This window comes from Castor canadensis, chromosome 1, assembly GCF_047511655.1.
Source record: "Castor canadensis chromosome 1, mCasCan1.hap1v2, whole genome shotgun sequence".
NCBI classification, from domain to species: domain Eukaryota; kingdom Metazoa; phylum Chordata; class Mammalia; order Rodentia; family Castoridae; genus Castor; species Castor canadensis.
In genome coordinates, this window is record NC_133386.1 from 91,972,898 (window position 1) to 91,996,385 (window position 23,488).

The window sequence follows — 23,488 nt, forward strand, 5'->3', positions numbered from 1 at the left end:
TTGGCATTTATATCTATATATTTTGATCAGTTACCCAAGTCTGAAACTGATAAGGATTTTAAACAAATAATTGCTACTGTTTCCTGAAAACTGAACATGTGCCAAACACCATGAAAAAAGTATCTCATTTCACTCTGATAGCAACTCTAGATGGTAGATATTTTCCTTGAGGAAAACGCAGCAAAGAAAAGTTAAATAACTTCTAACATCAGAACAGCAAGAGTAATTTGAGAATCCATTCTCTGAATGAAAGTTCCATTTTAACAATGATCCTATACTTTCTGCTTGCTACTTTTTTTTCCTACTGTTTTTGTTATCCTAACATTTTAAATGTCAAAAATTTACTCTTAGTGTACCCAACAGTTATCCTGGGGTACAGGATTACAATGATAGCATTATACATTTTTTATTTCTGGTAATCCTGGACAATTACTTTAGATTGACCTTAACAGACCTACCTCTCTGAAGATGAAAAGGTTAAGCAAAACCATCCCAAAATTATAGACAATGAGCACTAAGCGCATCTGAAACGGTTCCCGGTCCTTCATCCACTTGGGACCCAGCCACACAAACAGGAGATAGAGGGTGCTAATGCTTAGCGTGGGCCACGGGGACTGCATCAACGGCCAGTCTTCCACCCGCTTATCTACAGAGAGAATGAACGACGAGACAGTCACTAAACAGCACGTTATGCAAAAGGAACCCTTTAAAACGGTTTAACTTAGCGTTGTAATTCCACCGAGTACGGGGCTCTTGAGTACCAACAAAAATAAGTGGTATAAAAGCCAAAAGATTGATTTCTGCAAGTAACTTTTTAAAATTATGGTATTTGTTATGTTTTAGAAACAAGGACAAGAGATAAAGTGTGCCAAAAGTACAGCAGATAAACTTGAGATTAAAAGTTAATCTCAAGACTTCAAAGACTGGAAATAACGATTTTAAGGAACCACTGTCATCTACAGTAAGCACATGACGTATCAGTTCAGCGTGGAAGCCGAACAGCTTATGTCATCCCTAAAGTAGGCCATGATTAGACAGAAGAGGTGTGGGGCAATGGAAACCATTTGCTGGAATCTCTCTAGAGAGCGAAAATAAGAGTACAGTGATACCTGAGGGGCTGGGTCAATACTCACTATAAGTCTAGAATTTATCTAGATCGTAAGCATATTCAAGACTTTTTAATACTTTTCCACTAAGATCATGCCTCTATTTTACTCCTCATGAATAATAATTTGTGTGCTTAACTTACATATGTGAAAACAGATACATTATGTAAAATAAATCAATATCCATAGACTGATACATTCCATAATATTCAAATATGCAACCATGAATAAATTTTATAATAGACTATTGCCACAAGTATAACATCTCTAAGACAAGCATAATAATGAAATATGGGATGAACAAAAATTCATCTTTTACTATATAAGTATATGTTAATTTTTACATTTCTAAAAGCTAGATACATTTAATTTTTTAATCTAATGTCTATTGTTGGACATGCAAAACATTTTTATATTCTACTTTGAGAAAAATAATGTATTTTTAAAAATAAAGGAAAATATGTCCTTTAGCCAGCTCCTAGAGTCCAGTCTAAATGAATTTAACGTAATTGCAGATTACAATAAACCTCTGTGTAAACTGTCTTGCTTATGAGAACTATACATGCAAAATGGTTCTGGGTTAGATAACTGAGCACTAAAATACCTTACTTAAAATTATACTAATCTTGGGCTGGGGGTGGAGTGCTTGCTTACCATGCAGGAGACCCTGGCTCAAAACCCAGCACTGAAAAAAAAATAAAGAAAGAAATGTGTGTCTGTTTATATATAATATTTTTCTGTATACTGTCAATGGAAAATAAGATTTTTAAAAACACAGCAGTTAAATAATATCCAGAGTGAGGAAGTGCTGTAATTACTATGGTTTCAAAGAAATCAGAGTTGTTAAAAAGATAAGGTCCTTCAGTACTTGGGAGTTTCAGGCAGGGGGATAATGAGTTCAAGATGGGACTGGGCTATATAATGAGACCCTGTCTCAAACAGACAGACAAAAAAAAAAAAGCCCCAAAACCAAAATACAAAGGTGATAGCGCCTGAAAAAAAATCATATATGGGAGGTGGGGGGAGAAAAACTGATTTTATTTCATAGTTTATAAAGGAAGAACCATTCTTGGAGATTATGGCTACAATGGTGAAATCACATACATTCCAGAGTTTAAAATAAACTAAAAACATCTGAAAGAAGAGATACCAAATGTCTTACAATGAGGAAGTGACTCAAGTGGTAGAATGCCTGCTTTGCCAGCATGAACCTCTGAGCTCAAACCCCAGTCTTACCAAAAAGAGGAAAAAGAATGTGACTTACAAGATGGTGTGGCTGACTTTTGGCAAAGGCCACTGTGATTTTGTCAGTATTGTTCACTTTTTTAATGTCATTTTATGCTTCTATGTTAATTATCCATTTATGACCATATCCTTCTATCAAGGACCACAATAAGAATGATGGAGGGGGTGAATTTAACTAAGATATATTGTAAACCCTTTTGTAACTGTCACAGTATACCCCAAGCACAACAATAATAGGATTTTTTAAAAGACTCCTAAAAAACCACAGGCACTGATCTCCTTGGGCCTTTGTTGATTTAGACAAACTCCGGAAGCCTAAAGCTTTGTTCTAGGTCATAGAGGGGTTGCCATCATGTCATATTCTTCTGCACAAATGCTACAGCAAATACTATCTAGTATTGTTAATGGGATAATCTATGTAACAGTGAAAGGAAAATAAATTCACCTTTAAGGAGATCTTAATATTTGAGATCATGGATTATTTCTCACCCCTTACCACATACCGGATTCCTACTGAATTTTTCAAAGAAAATTCTGAGAAGCAGAAAAATAGGTTGAAATTTTTGCCAAAAATTAAGTGACTAAAAACATTTAAAAATAATAATAATCTATGTTGTTCAACTTGGTGTTGAACCCATAAGGCTCAAGTAATCCTCCTGCCTCAGCCTCCCAAGTAGCTTGGACTTTCAAGTAGCTGTGTACCACCATGCCCAACTTGCTCTTTCTTCTAGATGTATGTGTATTTTGTGTGTGTACAAAGATGCATAGTGTGGTATACTTTACCATTCTCTCATTCAGAGACATTTACAGAGGACTATCAAAGGGAGACAGAGAGAGAAAAGAAAGACATGACTGACAGAGTGAAGATCTCACAATATGTAAAACTAAAAAAGGACAATAGGAGAGTAAGTGAGGAAATACAGATGTCAGAGGAAGCATGCAAGTGCTACCAGAAAACAGACCGGCTGAGTTCTAGCACTGGCTGGCCCTGTGTCGGAGGACCTTAGGGGAGAAAGTGAACTAGGTGAAGGCATCTCCAGCTTTACTTAGAAAAGGAATCCCTGGAAAGACTGGTTAAAATGCAGGTTCTGATACAGTCCGTCTGGGATGCAGCCCATTTGCAGGAAGAATGTGTGTTTTCTAGGATGTCCCAACTCATGCTTTGCCATTATCCCTGGATCACCTTTTAAGTAGTAAGAAACTCAATCCCTTAGGTTTATTTTAACTTCTAAAAATTGTTATATTGAAAATAATAATTAGGAGTAACAATGGGTTGAAGGTGAGGGAAACTAAATCAAGGAAACTGGCCCTGGTCAGGGACCCATTTTGCTCTGCCAGCACCCCCTCCTGAGGTGTCCCAGTGTAGCAGTGTCACACTGCCCTGTGACAGCCCTGAAGGCAGGGCTTGGGTTTCTTGTATTACAAGGCCTACCAAGTGCCAAAACATTTCTGGATGGTGAATATTAGTCATTTCCCTTCTGTCAAATCCAGTAGCATATTTGTTGACACCTGAGGCTTCTTCAGTGTCCAGCAATCCTTTGCTACAGCTCTTCCCAGATCACCCTCTGTGTTGGCACAACTTTAATCTCAGGTCAACAACACTTCCTCTCAGTATTTGATGACTGTGTATGTGCTCTGCAAGGCTCTATGCTTACTCTACAGTGGGGAGGGAAAGCCAGGCCCAAGCTCCTCTGAATAACAATACAAGTCATGCATTCCTTCAGCAATCACTTAACAAATCCCTGCTTTCGGCCTATATAAGGCCCCACATGTCTCAGACTAGCCCTTCCAGTTCACAAGGGTCAGGCAGCTCTCAAAAATTCTACCACCTGTGATTATTATGAAAGTGGGAGTACCTAAACCATGGCATAACAACTCCCATCCAAATACCTGCATGATATTTCATCAAGCCTTTCACATTGCTCCACAAATTGCATGTGTTTTTCTGTATTTATTTGCAATGTTTCTTTTCGAGCTTCTGATGAGATTCAAATATCCTGTAGTTCTGCTATGTTTCCTTTTTCATTAAAAAGGACTGAATGTATCACAATGATGTCACATAATATAAAAATACACCATTACCAACAGAGCTCCCTAAATCTTAAACCAAAAAAAGTGTTGGGGGCTAAAACAGTAAAGGAAAATCATGAGTGCCAAAGCTTTATGCATTTTATGACCTTCGAATACAATAAAATAATAAATTCTCCGTATTTTTATTAACCCAAATGTTTAAATATAAGTATTTTGAAGTTGAATTAAGTATTTAAGTTACATTGAACCCAAGTGCAGATCAAACATATTAGAGGAACAGAAGATATATTTCTAGTGTATTGCTAATATCCTAATCCTAAACAGTTGTGGGTAAAGACTGTATATTACAAATTTATTTGGGGCAAGAATGAAAGTTTTTTGAAACTCCCCCCTTCCTGCCACCACTGAAGTCAAATTCTGTCATCATAGAGTACCGGGATCCAAGAGTGTTTCATGTAACATTTTTGGACATTCTCTCTCTTTGGAAAGCTTTTTTGGAAGGATTAAAAATGGCACAAATATAACTTGACTTTTGTAAACTTGTTTTTCAAGTTGTCTTAATTCTTATTTCAGACTATGTTTAGATACATGATTATTATATCTTAATGTGTCAAAGGCTCCTATTTTGAGCCTACTTATTAATAACACCTTTCATAGTGTCACACAGGCCTTTATATAAACTAGAACTGTAAGATTTCATCTTTAGAAAGGATCCCTTTATCTTCGAAATGAAATTTAGAGAGAGCAGGAGATTTGCTAAAGAAACTGAAATAAGGTCTCGTGTAACCCAGCAGCCGCTTTAACATTATTCAGTCATTACGTATAATAATATTAACGGACAGCATTTCCCATTCCTTTTTCCAGATTATAGGTACAAAAAGATTATTCCTTTAGAAGAAAGAAAAGAGACCTACTAAAGGTCCCTTAGTAGAATGACAAGAGATACTCAAGCAAGCCACATCTCACACTCTATCAAATACTAAGCCTGGCAGGTCTGGTCCAGGATCACGGATGCTTTGGGAACCACGACACCACAGGTGAGTGTGTGTGCGTGACCAATGACGTCTAGTCTGGAAAACAGAAGGAGGGCTCATCAAATACTAAGAGATCAGATTTATTCTGTTTTCAGAGAGCAGATTTAGAACCAGTAAGAAGTTACAGGGAAATAAATCTCATCTAAATTTAGAAAATTTCTAACCACTGGGTCTTTCCCTCTGTATGTGGAAGGGTAGGTTCCTTATCCTAGTTTTAGTGAAATTTTAGTTTTAGTGAAATTTAAAAATTGCCAAGCAAAGTAGGCAGAAAGATCTTTTTTCAGAGGGCAGAATTAGAGGAACTTAAAAGTACTCTCAGTAGAATGACAAGAGACACAGAAATAAGAATACATGAAGACTTCTGAGAAAACCAAGCCATCCGGAAACAAGAAGTAAAACACTGATGGAGGCAGTGAGGAATGGACTGAAGGGGAAAGAGATAGGTCAAGAGGCAGGAAAAGCTGGGTGCCAGGGCTCACGCCTGTAATCCTAGCTACTCAGAAGGAAGAGATCAGGTATATCATGGTTTGAAGCCAGCTTGGGGAAATACTTTGTGAGACCCTTATCTCGAAAAACCCTTCACAAAAAAGGGCTGGTGGAGTGGCTCAAGGTGAGTTCAAACCCCAGTACCACAAAAAAAAAAAAAAGACAGGGAAAATAGTCAGGTCTGTGGTTCTCAAATACCAGTCTGTTGCTAGACTGCTCGTGTAAGAATTATATGCTTTTAAAAATACAGATTCCCAATGAGGAGAGAGGGGATAAAGGAGAAGGATGGGATGAATTCAAGTATGATATATTTGATATATTGTAAGAACATTTATAAATGCTACAATGTATCCCCAGCACAATAAAAAAGTAAATAAAAATACAGATTCCCAGGCCCCACCCCAGATTTACCAGTCAACAGCTCTACAGCTGGGGCCCAGCACTCTGATCATGAAGTTTCCTTGGTGATTCTGATAGGCAGCCAGACTTGGAGACCATGATAATGCAAGAGATAATGGAAGCCAGGTTTCGGGGGGGCCACACTGGTGATGGACAGAGTAGGCAATGTACAGGTTACAAGGGTAAAATCTACAGATTTGGAGACTGTTAAGGATGTGAGCGGTGAAAACAAAACAAAAGTTCAGGACTGCTCCCAGATTCATAAATCTGGCCTAATGGATAGCACAGATGGGAAGTCAGGATCCAAGAGAAGACAATAACTAGAGAGGAGAAGGTCTGAGAAGCCATGATCGGGTAAATGTTAAACATTTCCTGTTTAAGGTGCTCTTGGGATGGAGATGGAGGTGCCAGCTGGAGCTGCAGAGGAACTGCCAGGGCGGAAACACACAAGAGGCGTCACCGACCATAAAAATTAGATCAGAATTTGGGTCACAAGAGAAAGAGCACAAAGACTGATAAAATGAAAAAAAATTGAGCCTGGAGACACTTCTGGAGAGAGAGTGGGTAAATGGCAGCAAATCAGCCAGAGAAGCCAAGAGAGACAAAAAAGACATCAGAGACCAAGAGAACTTCACGTTTCTAAAAGGACAGGGCAGGCAATGACATCTACAGCTAGAGAATCAACTCTTCTTTTCCTTTTTTTTTTGTTTTCCTTTTTTAAATGGGAGAAATAATTACCTTATAGGGTTGATATGTGAGGACTAAATGAACTAAAGTATGTGGAAGTTCCCAGCACACATGCATGCTGCATCTGTTCCCGCCCCTCTCCAAATCTTCCAGGAGTAATGTGAGTTACTCCCCTTGAAAGTCAGGCTCTTTGGTGTCTTTTCTTCCTGATTTGTAGATTCTCTAGGCTCTGAATATGGACCCACTTTCCATAAGTCTAGGAGTTACTTAGTCTCTGAGCCTTCTGGATGACAAGGAATAAGGTAGAAAGTGTATACGTCTGAACTCTGACACAGAGTAAGAGCTCAATGTTCATTATTACTCACAATGTAATTATTACTCACAATAACCAAATCACTAAATCCTCCTCAGTCTTCCAAGAGAAGAGATAAACCAAATTAAAGAAAAATTACCATCAATAATTCAACCTCAAAGAGTTTATACTGAAATTGCAAGAACTTTTTATAACTTAAACACTGAGAAGACAAAATATTTTACAATTTACTATTTATTAAGGAAATCAAATACTTAAAAACTGTTACGGTGCTGGGGCCATGGCTCAAGTGGTAGAATGCCTGCCTAGCAAGTGAAGGCCCTGAGTTTAAACCCCAGTAATGAAAAAAAAAATTCTCACTAACTGAATTTTTAAATTATGTTGAGAAGGTGTTTTTTTAGGACTTTAAAAAAGATGGTTTAAAACAAGTTTTAATAAAGAATACTTGAAATCCAACAGCAGTTTTCTTTTTTTTTTTTTTGGTGGCACTAGAGTTTGAACTCAGGTCTTCATGCTTGCTAGGCAGGTGCTCTACCGCTTAAGCCACGCCTCCAGCCCTTTTACGTGTTGGCTATTGGGTCTCACTTTTTGCCCAGACTGGCCTTGAACCTCTGCTGTCCTCCTAATCTCTACCTTCCAAGTAGCTAGGATTACAAGTGTGAGCCACCACTGGTGCCCAGCAAAATCCAAGTTTTTAAATAATCTAAGCAACTTCTACTTATTTATAAACAATTATAATTAATGCTTACAAACTATAGAAATGATCCCTGAAAGTAGTTTTTATAAGTAATACTTATAACAAATTATCACTCTGTACATTAAAGCAACTTCCTTAAAAACTCTAATTGGCCTACTTTTTTTTTTTTTTTGAAAGACTGATTTAAAGTTTTTTGTACATCAGGATTTCCATCAGTCAAAATGAACTTTCTTCCTCAAGTTGTCTAATCTAGTAAAGTTCTACTATCTTGTCCTAGAATAAAAAAAAATCAGTAAAATTAAAAAACTTTAGGTCATTCAAATTCATAGATGAATTAAGAGAAGAAATCAAGATTGCAGAAGGAAATACTCTTTGTCAGGTAATGGCTTGTGAAATCAGATTGAGTACAGACAGCCTGGTATAGGGACAAGATGACAAACTGGAGCCAGGTGAATTGGCTCACTCCTGAAATCCCAGCTACTTGGAGGTGGAGCTAGGAGTATTGTAATTCAAAGTTATCGAAACCTATCTCACAGAACAAACCATGCACAACTGTAATTCAAAGTACGTGGGAGAGGCAGAGGCAGGAGGATTGTGATCTAAGGCCTGCCTCAGGCAAAAGAGAAATCCTATCTGAAAAATAACTAAAGCAAAAAGGGATGATCCCATCATTTGTTTTTTGTTTGGTTTCTTTTCTTTTTCTTCTTTTTTGAGACAAGGCATGCCCATGCTGACCTGCAACTCAGTATGTAATCCAGGCTAGCTTCCAAAAAATCCCCCAGCCTCAGTCTCTTGAGTGCTGGGATTACAGATGTGTGCCACCACACCTGGCCCATTACTTGGTTTTTAAATTAATAACTTGAATACCTTTAAAAATTATTCTTCTTCCATAATAGTACATAGCAGTAGATTGTAAAATAAATTAGGAATACTGCATACCCTTGCTATTGAAAGGTAAGCACCAGTACAAAGTTATCACCTGGAAGCTTCTAAGAAATGCAGAATCTTCACCACACCCCAGAACTACTAAGCCAGAATCTGCATTTTAATAAGATTATAAGGTGATTTAGATATTAAAGGCTAAGAAGAACTGCTCTAATCTACTGCTCTGAGTCAATTTGATTTGTTCCTACATTCCACCTGAAGAAGTCAGCCACTTTTTCTTCTAACAGTACTGACATCTGTTTAATCTACCATAAACGAAAAAAAACCACAAGTCTAACGATCACTAAATACTGAGTAGCTTCAGAGCATATTCAAGACATCAAGAAGTATGTCCTACACAGTACTCTCTGAAATGCTTCACATTTCTTCAACAAGCTAAGTCCCACAGTTGCAAATCAACTCCTTTTCTTTTTAAACATTGGACTAGTAATCACCACTAATATACTAAGTGATATTGTTAAAAATCCATTCACCTTTATTGACTATACATAAACAAAGGCTACTTTTTATAGTACAATGTTTGCCCCAAAGGCAAACTTTTAAGAAGGCAAGTCTTTTAAGAAGGTACCTGATGTCCTCTATCACAAATGTCACTAGGGCCAACACCATAGTCCTCATTCCTTGCTGTATCTTTATAATTTAGTGAAAAGAATTTTTATGAAAAATGTAGACAAACATCAAGAAACATCTGAGAAAGAACTCATCTCTGATAGAGAGTAACAAAAGATCACCTGCTCAAGGTTCTAACCTAAATGTGATGCTCAGTATTTTCCTCAAGCTAAGTAGGAGCCTGTGTATCAAATGAGGTGAAAAAAGCACGAGTATTGGAGAAGGATCTTTGAATAACTAGACAGAATGGGATAGGTAATGATCTGAAATATACTCTAGAATAAAGCCCACATTCTGAATGTGGGGGTCAAGGGCAGTCAAAGCAATTTCCTTTTTGGCAGGGGAAATATCTACTGTATTCAGGAAAGAAGACGGAAGAGAACCTGGATGTATGCTATGGGAAGGGCAGCTTTTGCAGAATGCAGCAGTGGACTAGGTCAGAAGCTGGGCTGCAAAATGGCACAAGAGGTCAAAGTATGGTGGGCAGATGGAGGGAAGGAAAACCTTCACCCACCAGGGAAGGGGGAAGTGAGTGTCTGAAGACAGGAAGAGGCAGATGGCCTCAGAGTACTTTAGTGGGGGGTTACACCAAGAGGGCTAAGATGTTTTACCTAACTCAGTGGTGTAACAGTCACTCAAGAGAGTGAAAGAACAGAGAAAGGAGGTAAGAAGCAGAGGGGAAAGGGCTGGGGGGTGTCCCTCACTGGTAGACTGCTTTCCCAGCATGCCCAAGGCCCTGGGTTTGATCCTCAGCACCACCAAGGGTCAAGATGGGAGGGGGAAGAAAAGCAGAAGAAAAAAGTATTTGGTTACAAGCCTGCTTGAGCAGAAACCACAATAAAGATAAAAAAGAGGAAAATTATTAAAAATTTCCCTTAGAAAGCAGATAAATATGGATGGATTCAGAAGCTGCAAAGAAGACTGAACCACAGTAGAGGAAAGTCAGTTTGTGTGTGATTCAAGCAGAAGGTTGCTTCTAACTCAGGAGGCTCAGACCAGTCAGATGGAGAACTTCAGTTTACTCGCCTGGAAGATGGAGATAAAGGTGGTATCTAGCCCAGAGGACTATGAGAGTAAATGTGATGAGAAATGTAATATTTATATTTATATTTATATTTACAGTGGCTGGACCTATAAATACTGAATATTCATGCTGAATGCTTGAGTAGGTTATGCTGCATTACAAAATGGGAACAGTCTTAGAAAGGAAAGATCTTGATTCTATCTCAACTCTATTACGTTTTAGCTGTGTAGTTTTGAGTCTATTCCTTTGTTTATAAATAGTTAAATAATACTTAACTTAAAAGGATACTATGGATATTAAATGCACGGTGTATAAAACGCATCACTACGACATCATATGGTCCATGATAGCCTATTGTAGAAGCTCCACAGATAGCAGTGGGCTTTATCACATGCAGATGACATGATTCATAATATTAAAATGGCATATTTATTTAAGCCACTTCATATGGGAAAGGAAAAAATGCCAGCAGGGGAATACATGTCTAGGGAGAGATTTGGAGAATGATACCTCACATCCTGGGTCTATGATCAGGGGTGGGCAAGCAGTTCCCTCCTGTCCTGTTCCCACATTCAGCTGGGATTCTCAGGAAAAGTGGTCCTGAAACTCCCTCTTGTCGATCTAGGATTTCCAAGTCCAAACATCTCCCAATGATCTCCAAGGTTTAAGAAAACTGAAATGGTGTTTCCCTTCAGTAAAAGACTTACGGTATCATTTGTCTCTCTCTCTATCTCTTTCTCCCTCTCTCTCTCTCTCTCTCTCTCTCTCTCTCTCTCTCTCTGTGTGTGTGTGTGTGTGAATGGGAACTTTCTTCTATAGAAGATTTTAGTTCATTTGTAGAACGGACTAAAACGGAATACCCACTGGGTAAAATAGTGTCAGTAGTTAATTAATTATCCTTTCACTAATTAACAGTAATTTCCCATTCTTGCATTAACAATTTGGAAAATATTTTAATAATTAACTTTTAATATACTTTTTATGGTTCTACTACTTCATCACATGGAAGAAAACATCTCAGGCTTAGTATCACTTCTTATATTTTATATGTATATTTGCATTTACAGTATAAACATACTTTTATATAGGCATCACTTTTTAGTTTAATCTCATACATCAGTCTTTGTTGGTTTTATGGCTTTATTAAGATTTAGTATGCTAAATATATAGATATTCTAAACTATGCAGAAAAGAGAGCAACATAAAAAAGGATAAAATACAAAAGATGCATAGTTGAGAGGCCTGATTATTTCTTTCCTACCAGGCTAGCACTTGGGAAGACAAGAGCCCTGGGCTAAGTGCACAAGGACCTATTCACACCCATTTCCACTATGTTTGCAAGTTATTTAATTCTATGAATCTCAGGAACCTCTAAACATGGAGATAACAATGCTTCTTACCTATCTCCCAGGGTTGCAAAACTGTAAAGCAAAATACAATGCCAAAGCAGTCTTCCTTATTATTTGTTACTTTCTAGCTAGGTGGATACTTTTTTAAGGCAATACTTTTGCATTCTCTTTATAAAGCTTTTAAAATAAAAAATCTTTTTTGCATTCAACGCTAAAGAAGGATCATTTCTAGAGGTGCTATTATATTAAATTATATAATATGCAGAATTCTTTTTAACTGTGGTAAATAACAAAACATATCATGTTAGTCATTTAAGTTACAATACAGTAGTATTGTATTAAGTGTATTCACAGTGCGGTGCAACCAATTTCCAGACCCTTTTCTCCAGCAAAACTGAAACTCCATCCCCCCTAAACAACAATTCCCCAAGTCAGCTCTCCCATCTCTCTCTCCTTCCCTCCTCCCCCTCTTTCTCTTCACCCCCCCACTCCACTTTCATGTAAGAGGAGTCACACATTATCCATCTTTTTGTGACTGGCCCATTTGTATGATGTTTGTGAGGTTCATCCATGTGCAGCAGATGCCAGAGTTTCCTTCCTTTTTAATCTGAAAAACATTCTTTTATTTATCGATTCATTCATTGACGGACATTTCAGTTGTTCATACCTCTTGGCTTCTGGGAAATGCTACTATAAAATGTAGTTTGTAAAACTTCTTAAGATTTGTGCCCAAGTTTTCATTTGATAAAAAAACAAAAACAAACCCAGAAAAGCTTACTCTTTTAAACTCACCAATTCAAAATCACAAATGCTTTTATGTGATTACAACTGGGTGAATAACTGATTTCTTCAATGAATCAACATTTGTCTTGCAAACACCAAGATATATTCCAAGTAAAATGTAATCATAAAAATACCATGTTCACCGGCACCAGTGGCTCACGCCTATAATCCTAGCAACTCAGAAGGCAGAGATCAGGAGGATCATGGTTCAAAGCCAGCCTGGCAATCGAGACTCTGAAAAAAACCCATCACAAAAAAGGGCTGATGGAGTGGCAAAAGGTGTAAGCCTTGAGTTCAAGCCTCAGTACCACACACACAAAAAGGAAAACATGCTAAGATATTTAAGAATGACAATATTCCATTAAAAAAACAAAAAAATGAAAAATTAACATACTGATTAAAGAACATATTTATAGCAAAATCATTTAAATTTCTTTTGCTTTTCCCTTACTGTGAAACCTACATCATCTTTAGCAATTTTATAAAAAAAAATTTTTGACCTATGCTTCCAAACTTAAGCCAGAATAATCAGAAACAATTTTTTGGCAATACTGAGGTTTGCATTCAGGGCCTCACACTTGCTAGGCAGGCACCTTACCAGTTGAGCCATGCTACCAGCCCTTTTTGCTTTAGTTTATTTTTCCAAATAGGATCTCACCTTTCCTCCTACCCCTGCCTCTGACTAGCTGGGATCACAGCCATGTGCCATCATGTTTATCTCATTAGTTGAGGTACAGTCATGCTAATTTTTTGCCCAGGATGGCTTTGAACCACAGTCCTCCCAATCTCTGCCTCCCACAAATGATCAAATATAAAATGTCTGTAATTGAAATGGTTATCATGATTATGATAAAAATTTTGTATTTTCTAGAGAAACAATATAAAGCAAGTAAAATTGTATTTAGTTGGATCTCTTAAGTCTTCGTTTTAGGAAATATGAGAACTCAATGAAGTGAGTTATATAAATTGTATCTAACTATAGATTATATCTCAATATTGATAGATACTTCAACTCACTTACGGTACAGGTAGAAATAAGAGATCCAAAGAAACATTAATAGCTTGCCGAAGACCACATAATAAGTCATCCTCAGAAACTGCATATCACGTAATAAACATAACATGTAGTTAAGACAACTTTAGACTTCCCGGTCAGTGCTCCTCATTTTGACAAAATAGCTAGTCCTAGATTTTGAAGGAACACTGAGATAGCTAAATAGCTACAATGATATAGCAAGAAACAGAGCACTATTTCAAAGCCACGGCCTAGGTATCTGTTCCCTTTGTCTCTCTATTCCTCTACTTATTTCTGTGGAACAGATAAGATAAAGCAAAAAGGGCAAATCTGCTAGTTTTACTATTGGGGCAGTACTGATAACAGTTTTGTGAGAAAATATTTAAATTATTGTACACAATGAGATTTTTGAGTTAATGATGTTTATTACTTGAAATTGCTTTATCTATTCAAAGAATAAAGAAAGCGGCATCACCCAGAACTCTAGAAACAGGCGGAACCTTAAAGATTATCACCTCACTGGATCCTCTTGTTTTATAGATAAAAAAAGTTGAGGATTGGAAAAGCAAAGGCACTTGTCCAAACTCTCACGGCTAATTACCAGTAGCCCCAGGACGAAAGCCTGGATGTCTCCATTCCAGTGCAGAATTTTTCCCACTCACTCTACTGTGCTACACTCCTCATTCCCACACACATCACAGTGCTTCTACATAAGCAACGAAGAGAAAAGAATAATTATATCTGATTTTATGTCTGTTTTGTACTATTAAATGATTTAATGGTTTGATTCAGTCATTAGCGCTAGTCAATATAAATTGAATTTGACCAACTGAAGCTAAAAATCATTAAAAAAAAAATGAACTTTCTGGGTCTGGGGGCATGGCTCAAGGGTAGCGTGCCTCCCTAACAAGTGCGAAGTCCTGAATTCAAATCCTGGCAACACCAAAAGGAAAAAAAACAAAAGAAAACAAAAAACATTTTCTGTAATTTAGTGTGGTCTAAAACTTTATTAGTGTTTAGCACACACCATATCACTATTTAAAATTATGCTAGATTAGCTAGGTGTGGTGGCACATGCCTGGAATTCTAGCACTTGGGATGCTAAGGCAGGAAAATCCAGGGTTCAAGGTTAGCCCTGAGCTACATAGTGAGACTAGTGTTGGGGAGAGAAATATAAAGTGAAGAGGTAAATAATAATGAAAATGTAAATAAAGAAGAAGCAATAAATAATGTGTTCATTTGAGGCTAACATGGTCAGAAATGGTTTTGTGACGCAGAGGTATAGGGTAACTGGAGAGGTGAACAGGGCAAAGATGAGTAAAGGCACAAGAATGAGGTAATGAGATACATACAGGTAGACAGGCACACATTTTGCTCAAAGGCCAGTGAGCTATTCAGGTTGGCTAGTGCATAGGCCTATGGGCAGGGGATACTGGCTGATCAAGTTAGAAAGTTAATTTGGAACGTGGGTCTGAAAGCCACATATTTTCTCCCCTTCTCTTTTCTAAAAGTTCAAACCCATGTGATTTTTAAATCATATACTCTAATACAGTCTCACTCTAAGGCAAAACAACAAGTAGCAGATTGATTTGTTACAGGTAAAATGTCCTAATAATGAGAAAGAAGAGACATCTCAAGTGAGAAAAGACAACTCTTTACAATTCTTCTTTGTGTGCTGATATATACCTAATTCAAAAGAAAGGCCTTGACAGATGAGAAATTATACCCATGTAAATGTTTAATCATTTGCAGATGACCTTATAGGACTTGAGAAAAGATAAAACAAATTGAATTTTTAAAAGGTTTACCAAGTGCTCTGTGGCTTGCATCACAAAGTACTGTCTGAGATCTGTACAATTCTTAAAACTCTGTCTTTGCATGAAACTGTCCTGACACCAGTGTCAGAACTGCATAGCCTCCTGTGATTCCATATGCAACAGCATATTTCACTATACACTGAGGTTGGGGAACAGGCAGGTGAATCATCCATTTATGTCCACAAGTCTGCAGCCTCAAATCAGACTGTGGTGAAGGAAAAACTCCAACCAAACAATCAAACAAATAAACAAAAAAGGTATGGACCTCCAAGAGGCCTCAGGGGGGCTATGAGACAAGATCTCATTGAAAACATTGATCAAGGGGTTCCCATATCAGAAGCCATGAACCCATGGTAACTGTGTTCCAGGCTAAGCCAGACAAAACCAACTTTAGACAATAACATAGATGAAAAACTATACATTAACTGCGACAAATGATAAAACTAATATTACCATGCTGTACAATGTTTAAAACACATGCTCCTCTGAGCCCCGCAAGCCCTAGGATAAACCTGCTTTTACTCCAGCTTATTAGAGCTAGGTTATAGGGCTCCTCCCACATCAAACCCAGATGACTCACTGGCCCTCACATCCATCCATCCCAGTTCCCCTGGTTTAGTCAGTGTTCCCTTTGCCTTTGACACCCTTTGCCTTAGTCTACCTATCCAAACATTCTCTGACAGTTCTTATCAACTTATCCACAGGCAGGGGTAAGGAACCTGCAGGAAACCCACTAAAACATTCTAAAAACAGAGCTTGTCTATTCCTTTCACAATTCAAGACTGAGGTGCAGGTGGAGAAGCAGAGATAAGAGGAGTAGAAAGCTGGTGGCTCACACCTGTAATCCTAGCTACTCAGGGGGCAGAGATCAGGAGAATAGCAGTTCAAAGCCAGTCTTGGCAAATAGTTCTTGAGACCCTATCTCAAAAATCCCTTCACAAAAACAAACAAACAAACAAAAAAATAGGGCTGGTGGAGTGTCTCAATGTAAAGGCTCTGAGCTCAAGCCCCAGTACAAAAAAAAAAGAGGATTAGAGAAGGATTTTTCTGACCTTCCTTGGGCCCTAGCTAGACCTTACACTGAAAGATCACATGGCCTTCAGACCTTGATAACAGGGAAGGGAGAATGGCAGTGGCAGTGACCACCCACTCCCCCGCTAGACTTTGTAAACTGGGACTTAGTGTCCTCCTTCTCTCTTGAGGACAAAGATCTGTGCTTCAATATGGCCAGTGCACGTAGAAAGAATGAATGACAAAGCCTGGATTCCAAATTTCATCATCCCTCCTTCTATACCACTCATCCCTTTTCCCTCTGCTTCCTCCAATATGAATCCAAGAATGGAGCTAGACTGGCCTTTTATACTCTAATTTCAAAAAATTCTCACAAAAATGTGGGGTACTGTATCTTTGACAGAGGAGTCATGCCAGCCACCCCCAACCAACACAAATGTGTATCCATGCCCCATGGTCAACAAGAAATATGGCAGCTCAGGAGACACCTGGATTTACTGTGGGTATTCTACTAACTTTCTAAGACGTTTCTATGCTAAATGTTGGGCACACAGAAAGCTACTGACAAATATTTATCAAAGTAATAATAAATGAATGCAATACATAAAGTAGATAATGTAGATACTTGTAGAATGGGGAATATTTAGATTCATCAGTTTTAAAATTTTGTACACAAATTTCCTTAACTAGATATACATTTTAAGCCTGGAATCATAGTTCTGATCATTTTGATATACTCATAAAATGAAAAGTAGAAAAAAAACTAACACAATGATATCAGAACACCTACTCTAATACCAACAATTGGCACAAAGGTCTACATTAGTCTATTATTTCTTCTCAGATGAACCAACATTAACTTCTGTGTTCTAAATATCTGAACAGACCACACAGAGAAGTCAAAAATTACTTTTATTGTTCTTCTAAAAGTAAAGCTTTTTCAAAGTTTCAATTCCCATGTATAAAATGTTAACAATATGTTAACACACTAAGGACTGTATTATGTATTTGCTAGATACACACCTTTGAAAAGCCCAGTTTCACACTTTGGTTTGGGCATGTCTTATTAGACAGTACCATTTCATATAATAGATCAAAATGATATTTTTCCAGAAACAGTTTGCTCTAAGGCAACAGTCTCTTGGACCATCAAATATCCTCTACAGATCTGTAACTATTCCTTTTAGGATAGTGCAAAGTAGATACACTCTATTTGAGCTCTGGTAGAAACTTCAAGGAGAGAAATACTTAACAAACTAATAAAAGGGAAGGAAAGAAGCACATAGCTGCAGTCCGGGAAGGCAGGCACGTGAGGACATGGAACTTAGCTCATTTCTCACTCTTCCTGAATAATTTTCATCCTTTCATTACACTCATCACTATTTCTCAAGATCAGTTTTCTCTCCCATCCATTTTTATTTCCCTCTTTTCAAATGCCTGACTTCACCGACTTTTCTTCAATCTCATCTAATAAACCCACACTTCTATTTGAAGCCCCTTTAGCCAGATTTTCAGGAAATTACAGCAAGAAGAGATGTTCTTGGAATGGGAACAGTATGGTTGAGCCCAAACAATGGACCAAGGAAAGCACAAGGAAAGAAAGGAAGGAAAGGGACTCCATAAGTTCCAGGCATGTGCTGACTAAACCTGAAAAAACAAATGGCCCTTCTTATACGGCAGCAAGGCAAAACAGACTCTGACCACTAAACTTCTCTGTGGGTTAAGAAGTACCTCTGCCTATACAAGGTAGCTCATTACAGAGGGAAGGAAGAAGTCTCAGGTTTCGTAAGTGGATAGTCAAGAGCATGGACGAATACTTTCCCTCCAACCTGCTAGTGAGAGGTCACTTGAGTGTTCTGGCAGTTCCTTTCACCTCTCAGGCTTGACCCACCATCTTATATTATTTTATATGCCCTTCAAAACCTAGCGAGCTTTTAAGTGCGGTGACCATCCAAGACTTCCTATTCCATTCATGGTCTCTTTTACACAAACCTCATTAGGAAAGAATTAACCACCTCAGGCAAATGTATTCTATCTTTGCTCTGTTTTTCTTTCTGAGACTCGGGATATGAGAAAGCTCCTGGACAGAAAGCGGATGGCAGAGAAGTGTTAGGCGTGGCTCTGGCTGGAAGGAGATTGGAGGACCTCAACAATGTACAACTCCACAGTATGCAAAGTGCAATTACCTGCCAGAGAGCTTGTCTGATGTGCAGCTCTGCACAATTGTGCAATGAGAAGCTCTGATGCAACGTTCAAAGCAAAATCACAGAGATGAGGGGAAGGATAGGTCTTCCCCAATTTTTGTAGGTACAAGAGAACATCAATGTGACGGTAAACTGAAGAAAGACTTAAAGAAGAAACACTCCATTAAAAACTGCCTTTTAATCCAGGTGTGGTGGTCCATACCTGCAATCCCAGCACTTGATGCCAAACGTCACAACCAGCCTGACCTACGTGGTGAGACGATGCCTCAAAAATGAACAAACAAAAACCACTGCCTGTTAATCATTTTTAGTCGCAATGGCTTATCTTCCAGTGTCAAATTGGAGATTTTCTGAAAAACGACACACTTTTCTAAATAAGTCAGTGCAGCATCAATGTCAAAAATCATTTCGTCTCATACAAAAATAAGTTCAGCAAGCACTTTGTCCACAACATAAACGGTACTCATTCTGTAACCACGGTCTTATTTGCCCTAACAACAGGAAACACAAAGCCCACAGAAATATGTTTCTATTTGTAAGGAGCAGAGTCATAACCTGGAACACTGGGATGCAGTACCAGACGGCAAAAGGAGTAGAACAATTTTAAATCAAAAGATCACTTCTAAAATTCTTCCCACTTCGTGTTTCAGATTTCAAAAATTTTCAAATGTCTTAATACCAAAAGCAACGAAGCAAATGAAGAAACGGTAAAATGTAAAAGAATGAGTAACAATTGTTTCTGCTGGGAAAGCTACAAAACTCAACCAAATGACAGTCCTGCAAAATCAACTGAACAGCTAAAGGAGAAGTTCGCTCATTTGAGAAAACTGTCCGTATGTGGGCTTTTGGGACAACCTCGAGGCGCTGCGATGGACACCCCCTAACCAAAGACCTCTTTTCTCCTTGCGTTTTAGCCTCCTCCGTCCCCGACTGCACTGCACTGCGCAAAGCCATTCTGCACAATCACGTCAAACAGATTTGCTGCTGAAAAAGTCTCAGAAACTAACATTCTTCAAGAAGCCAAATAAGGCTATTTTACTTTTCAGTCCAAATTATACAAGAGATGGATGTGCTACTAACGGGTTTTGTCAAAGTAGCCAGGAGGCTGAAGTAGCAAGAAGACGGCTACAATGGATCCCTCCTCCTTCTCAGCAGGCCTTCTTTCCATATGGAATATTGCTAAATGTTAAACAGATCCTGCGCATAAGGTGGAAAACTGTGAGATGAGCTCGGGAAATGTGGGAGTCCAGGGCGGGGCGGTTCCTGAGCCCGGCTCTTGGCTGCACAGGCTCCATCTGATCTGTCAGCTCGCGCATCGGAAGAGCTGATGAGAGATGGTGGAGGCTCAGAGGAAAATTTTTCGGGCGTCGGGGGGGAGGGGAGGCCTTAACGTTCGGATCGGATTAACCAGTGCACAAACGCTGGGCCCGCGCCGCAGCACCTGCGCTAATCAGAGGCACCCTAACAGCTGCAGGGCTGCAGGGGCGCTGGGACCCGGGCTGGGGTGTCCCGGGGAGGGGCCGCCGAGCGAAGCAGCCAGCGGCAAGGGACCAGGCGAGGATGGGTCGGCAGGCATCTTTACCTGCGATGGACCAGGTCCAGCGGTAGAACTCCACGGTGTCGTTGAGCGCTGTGGACACCACGTTCAGGACACTACCCGGCTCCGAGTCCAGGAGCCCCATCGCGGCGATCAGCGGGCGCAGGCGGTGGCCGAAGAGAAGTGGAGACCCCGCGGGAGGGGTGACCTCGGAGGTGGTGGCCGAGTGGCGAGCGGCGGCCGGGGACCCTACTAACGGCGGCGACCCCGCTGCGTCTTCTCCTCCTCCTCCCGGCAGCGGCGAGGGCCGGAGGCGCCGAGCGAGGAGCACCAGGTGTCGTCAAAGCTCCCGGGGGAAGGAGGAGGAGGAGGAGGAGGTCCCGCCGCGAGCGCCCGGCGCTGCACCACTCTGCTGCCGCGCGCCGCCGCAGCTCCAATCTCCTCCCGGCGTCACGTGGCCTCGCGGGGCGGGGGTGGGGGGGGCGCCCCTCCCTCTGCCCGCCCCCCCGCCCGCGCGCCGCCGCTCCCTTGCGCAGGGATGCTGCGGTCGCCGGGGGTGGCTGCCAGCCCCGCGCAGGCGCGCTGCTCCGCCCTGCACCCCATCCCTCACCCTTTCTCTCCGCGCCAGATCCAGGCACCTGGCTCCTCCTCCCCTCGTCAGTCTCCCCATCCTCCTCCGCGGCCCACCTCGCCCACGTCTGTCCGCTGCAGGGGAGTGCGCCACCCTTGCTACGGGTGACCTCTCGGCCGCCCGGGATACGTGCTGCGGGGCTGGACAGAAGAGAATGGGTGGTTTGTGGGCAAAGATGACGTGGGCGAGGTGCTTTGTGTCATTCATCTCTATCTCGCTTGTGTTCTTCTTCCTTCTCTCCCGCACACTCTAGTTCAAGGTAGTTTCCCTCTACATAAGAGAAGGGAAAATTGGCTTTCGCGCTGCAGTGGTGGAGAATAGATGTGTGTCTGCCCATTAACAAATTAGCATACAATTGAATCAGTGCTTGCCTGTGTTCGGTAGACTCTTCACCATCCCAGGAATGATCAAAGCAGTATGATTGTGCTAAAGTAGGCCATGAATAGTTCAGAGAAGAGGGAGAAATGAGAAGGGAATTAGGGTTAAGGAAGTCCGCTTGGACCTTCAGGAGTTGAGGTGAATGTAAAAGGATAGTCGCTTAGGAGATAAAGGACAATGTACTTGAGAGAGGGAATCAGAGTAATTTTTTTATCTGAAAAAATGTTCAGCTAAGAAACTGGAAGGCAATTGGAGAGGCTACCCCCGAAAAGTAGCAAAAATATCCTACACATAATTCACAATTTGATAGTTTCTGACATAAACTAAATCTTTGCGAATAGTCCAATGACAGTTTCATCTACTTATTTCCATGTGCACCCACTTTTTAACCTTTTCTCCACTTGCCGATTTAGGATGTGTCATTTTAAAGGCCGCTGACTCAAGTGTGTGATTGCCTCAGCCTTTTCACACTGTTAAAAAAATGTGATACTACCTTTTATCTTATTGATTTATTTCCCAATTGACCTGGCTACATGTTCTTTATATTTTATATTGGGAGCGTACTAGAGGATAACAATTATTTTTTGGTTGCGTGATGCAGCCCTAACCCAGTGTTATAAATAGTTAATAGAAATGCATGATGACAAGATTATTACTGACACTTCTTTCAGAGTATGATGAGTATTATTTAAGCGACAGGACATTTAGGGAGAGAAAGTAATTAAAAATAACTGATTATTGTATAACTCAAGCAACCAGTCTTCTCTAAATGCTTTATTCTTGGAATCAACCAACTAAGCTGTAATTTATTATTTGTCAAATATAAAAAATTCTAGTCAAATCTCTCCATTTGGAGACTGGATAATGATCAGCTCATTTCCTTTGATGATATGGGTATGCGCACATTAGTTTGGACTTTACCTACAAAATTGATTACTACTTCTATATTGTGGAATCCTGAATTTTTCTTTTATTATATTATTGTTGTGCTGGGGGTCCATTGTGATAATTACACTTACAATATATCTTAGTTAAATTCACCCCTCCATCCTTCTCCTTTATCCCATTTCTCCATTCTTAGAATAGTTTCAACAGGTCCTGTTTTTCCATTTTCACACACGAGTGCATAATACTTCACCACACCCTTTCCTTATATCCTCACCCCTCCCACTGGTACCAACCCCCAGATGGCACCTGCTTTACCTTCCTGTTCTCATTGTGGAAACCTGGATGATTTTTAGGGCAAAAAGATTCCTATCCTCAAGGCCATGCATACACACAAAGCCTCCTCATCTTTACTTACTTCATACAATGTGAAATTCTGAAAACAGCTTCTTGTATTTCCTTGGCCTCTCTTTTTCAAGTGGAGACCAACTTAAGTACCTTAATCACTAGGGGGCGCCAGTCACATATAAGAAAATCAGAAGAGCTTGCTAATAAGTTAGCCTTGGCAGCGGTTTGAATATGTGTCTCAAAGTTCATGTGTTGGATATTAATCCCCAGTATGACAGGGTTGGGAGGTATTTCATTCACGAGGGCTCCTGAGGAGCTCAAAGCTGTGAGTTTGGTTTTTCCTATGTACACTATTAGATACTCACTTTCTGCCATGGGATGATGAAGCAAGAAAGCCCTACTCAGGTATAGCCCCTCTGTCTTGGACTTCCCAGCTTTTAGAACTGTAAGAAATATGCAGGGGGCCCGTGGCTCAAGCCTGTAATCCTAGCTACTCAGGAGGCAGACATCAGGAGGACTGCAGTTTGAAGCTAGACCAGGCAAATAGTTCCTGAGACCCTATCTCGAAAAACCCATCACAAAAATAGGGCTGGTGGAGTTGCTAAGGTGAAGGCCTGAGTTCAAGCCCCAGTTACAAAAAAGAAAAGAAAGAAAGAAAGAAATCTCTGTTCTCTACAAATTATCCAATTTTGATTATTCTGTTATAGCAGTGCAAAAACAAAGACAGAAAATTAGCATCAAGAAGTGAGGCTATTGCTGTAACAAACTCTTGATAATGTGAAAAGAGCTGAGGGTGTGGCTCAAGTGATAAAGCTCCTGCCTAGCAAGCATGCAGTCCTAGTTCAAATCCCATATCATGAAGAAGAAGGAGAAGAAGAGTCAGGGGAGGAGAGAGAGGAGGGGTGGAGGAGGAGGAGAAGGAGAAATAATTTATTGCCAGGATGAAACTGAATT

At 39.9% G+C, this 23,488-nt stretch overlaps 1 protein-coding gene across 1 annotated transcript in view; it reads right to left on the minus strand.

Annotated features, from left to right (window-relative positions):
- The window catches only part of Elovl4 (ELOVL fatty acid elongase 4), a 30,757-nt gene extending 10,032 nt beyond the window's left edge, over positions 1-20,725 (minus strand). The window contains exons 1-2 of the mRNA XM_020181933.2: positions 20,338-20,725; positions 459-646 (exon numbers count right to left, since the gene is read on the minus strand). Coding sequence (XP_020037522.1) covers positions 459-646; positions 20,338-20,437 — 288 coding nt within the window. The 5' untranslated portion in view covers positions 20,438-20,725. The remainder of the gene's footprint in view (positions 1-458; positions 647-20,337) is intronic.
- Positions 20,726-23,488: the final 2,763 nt, after the last annotated feature.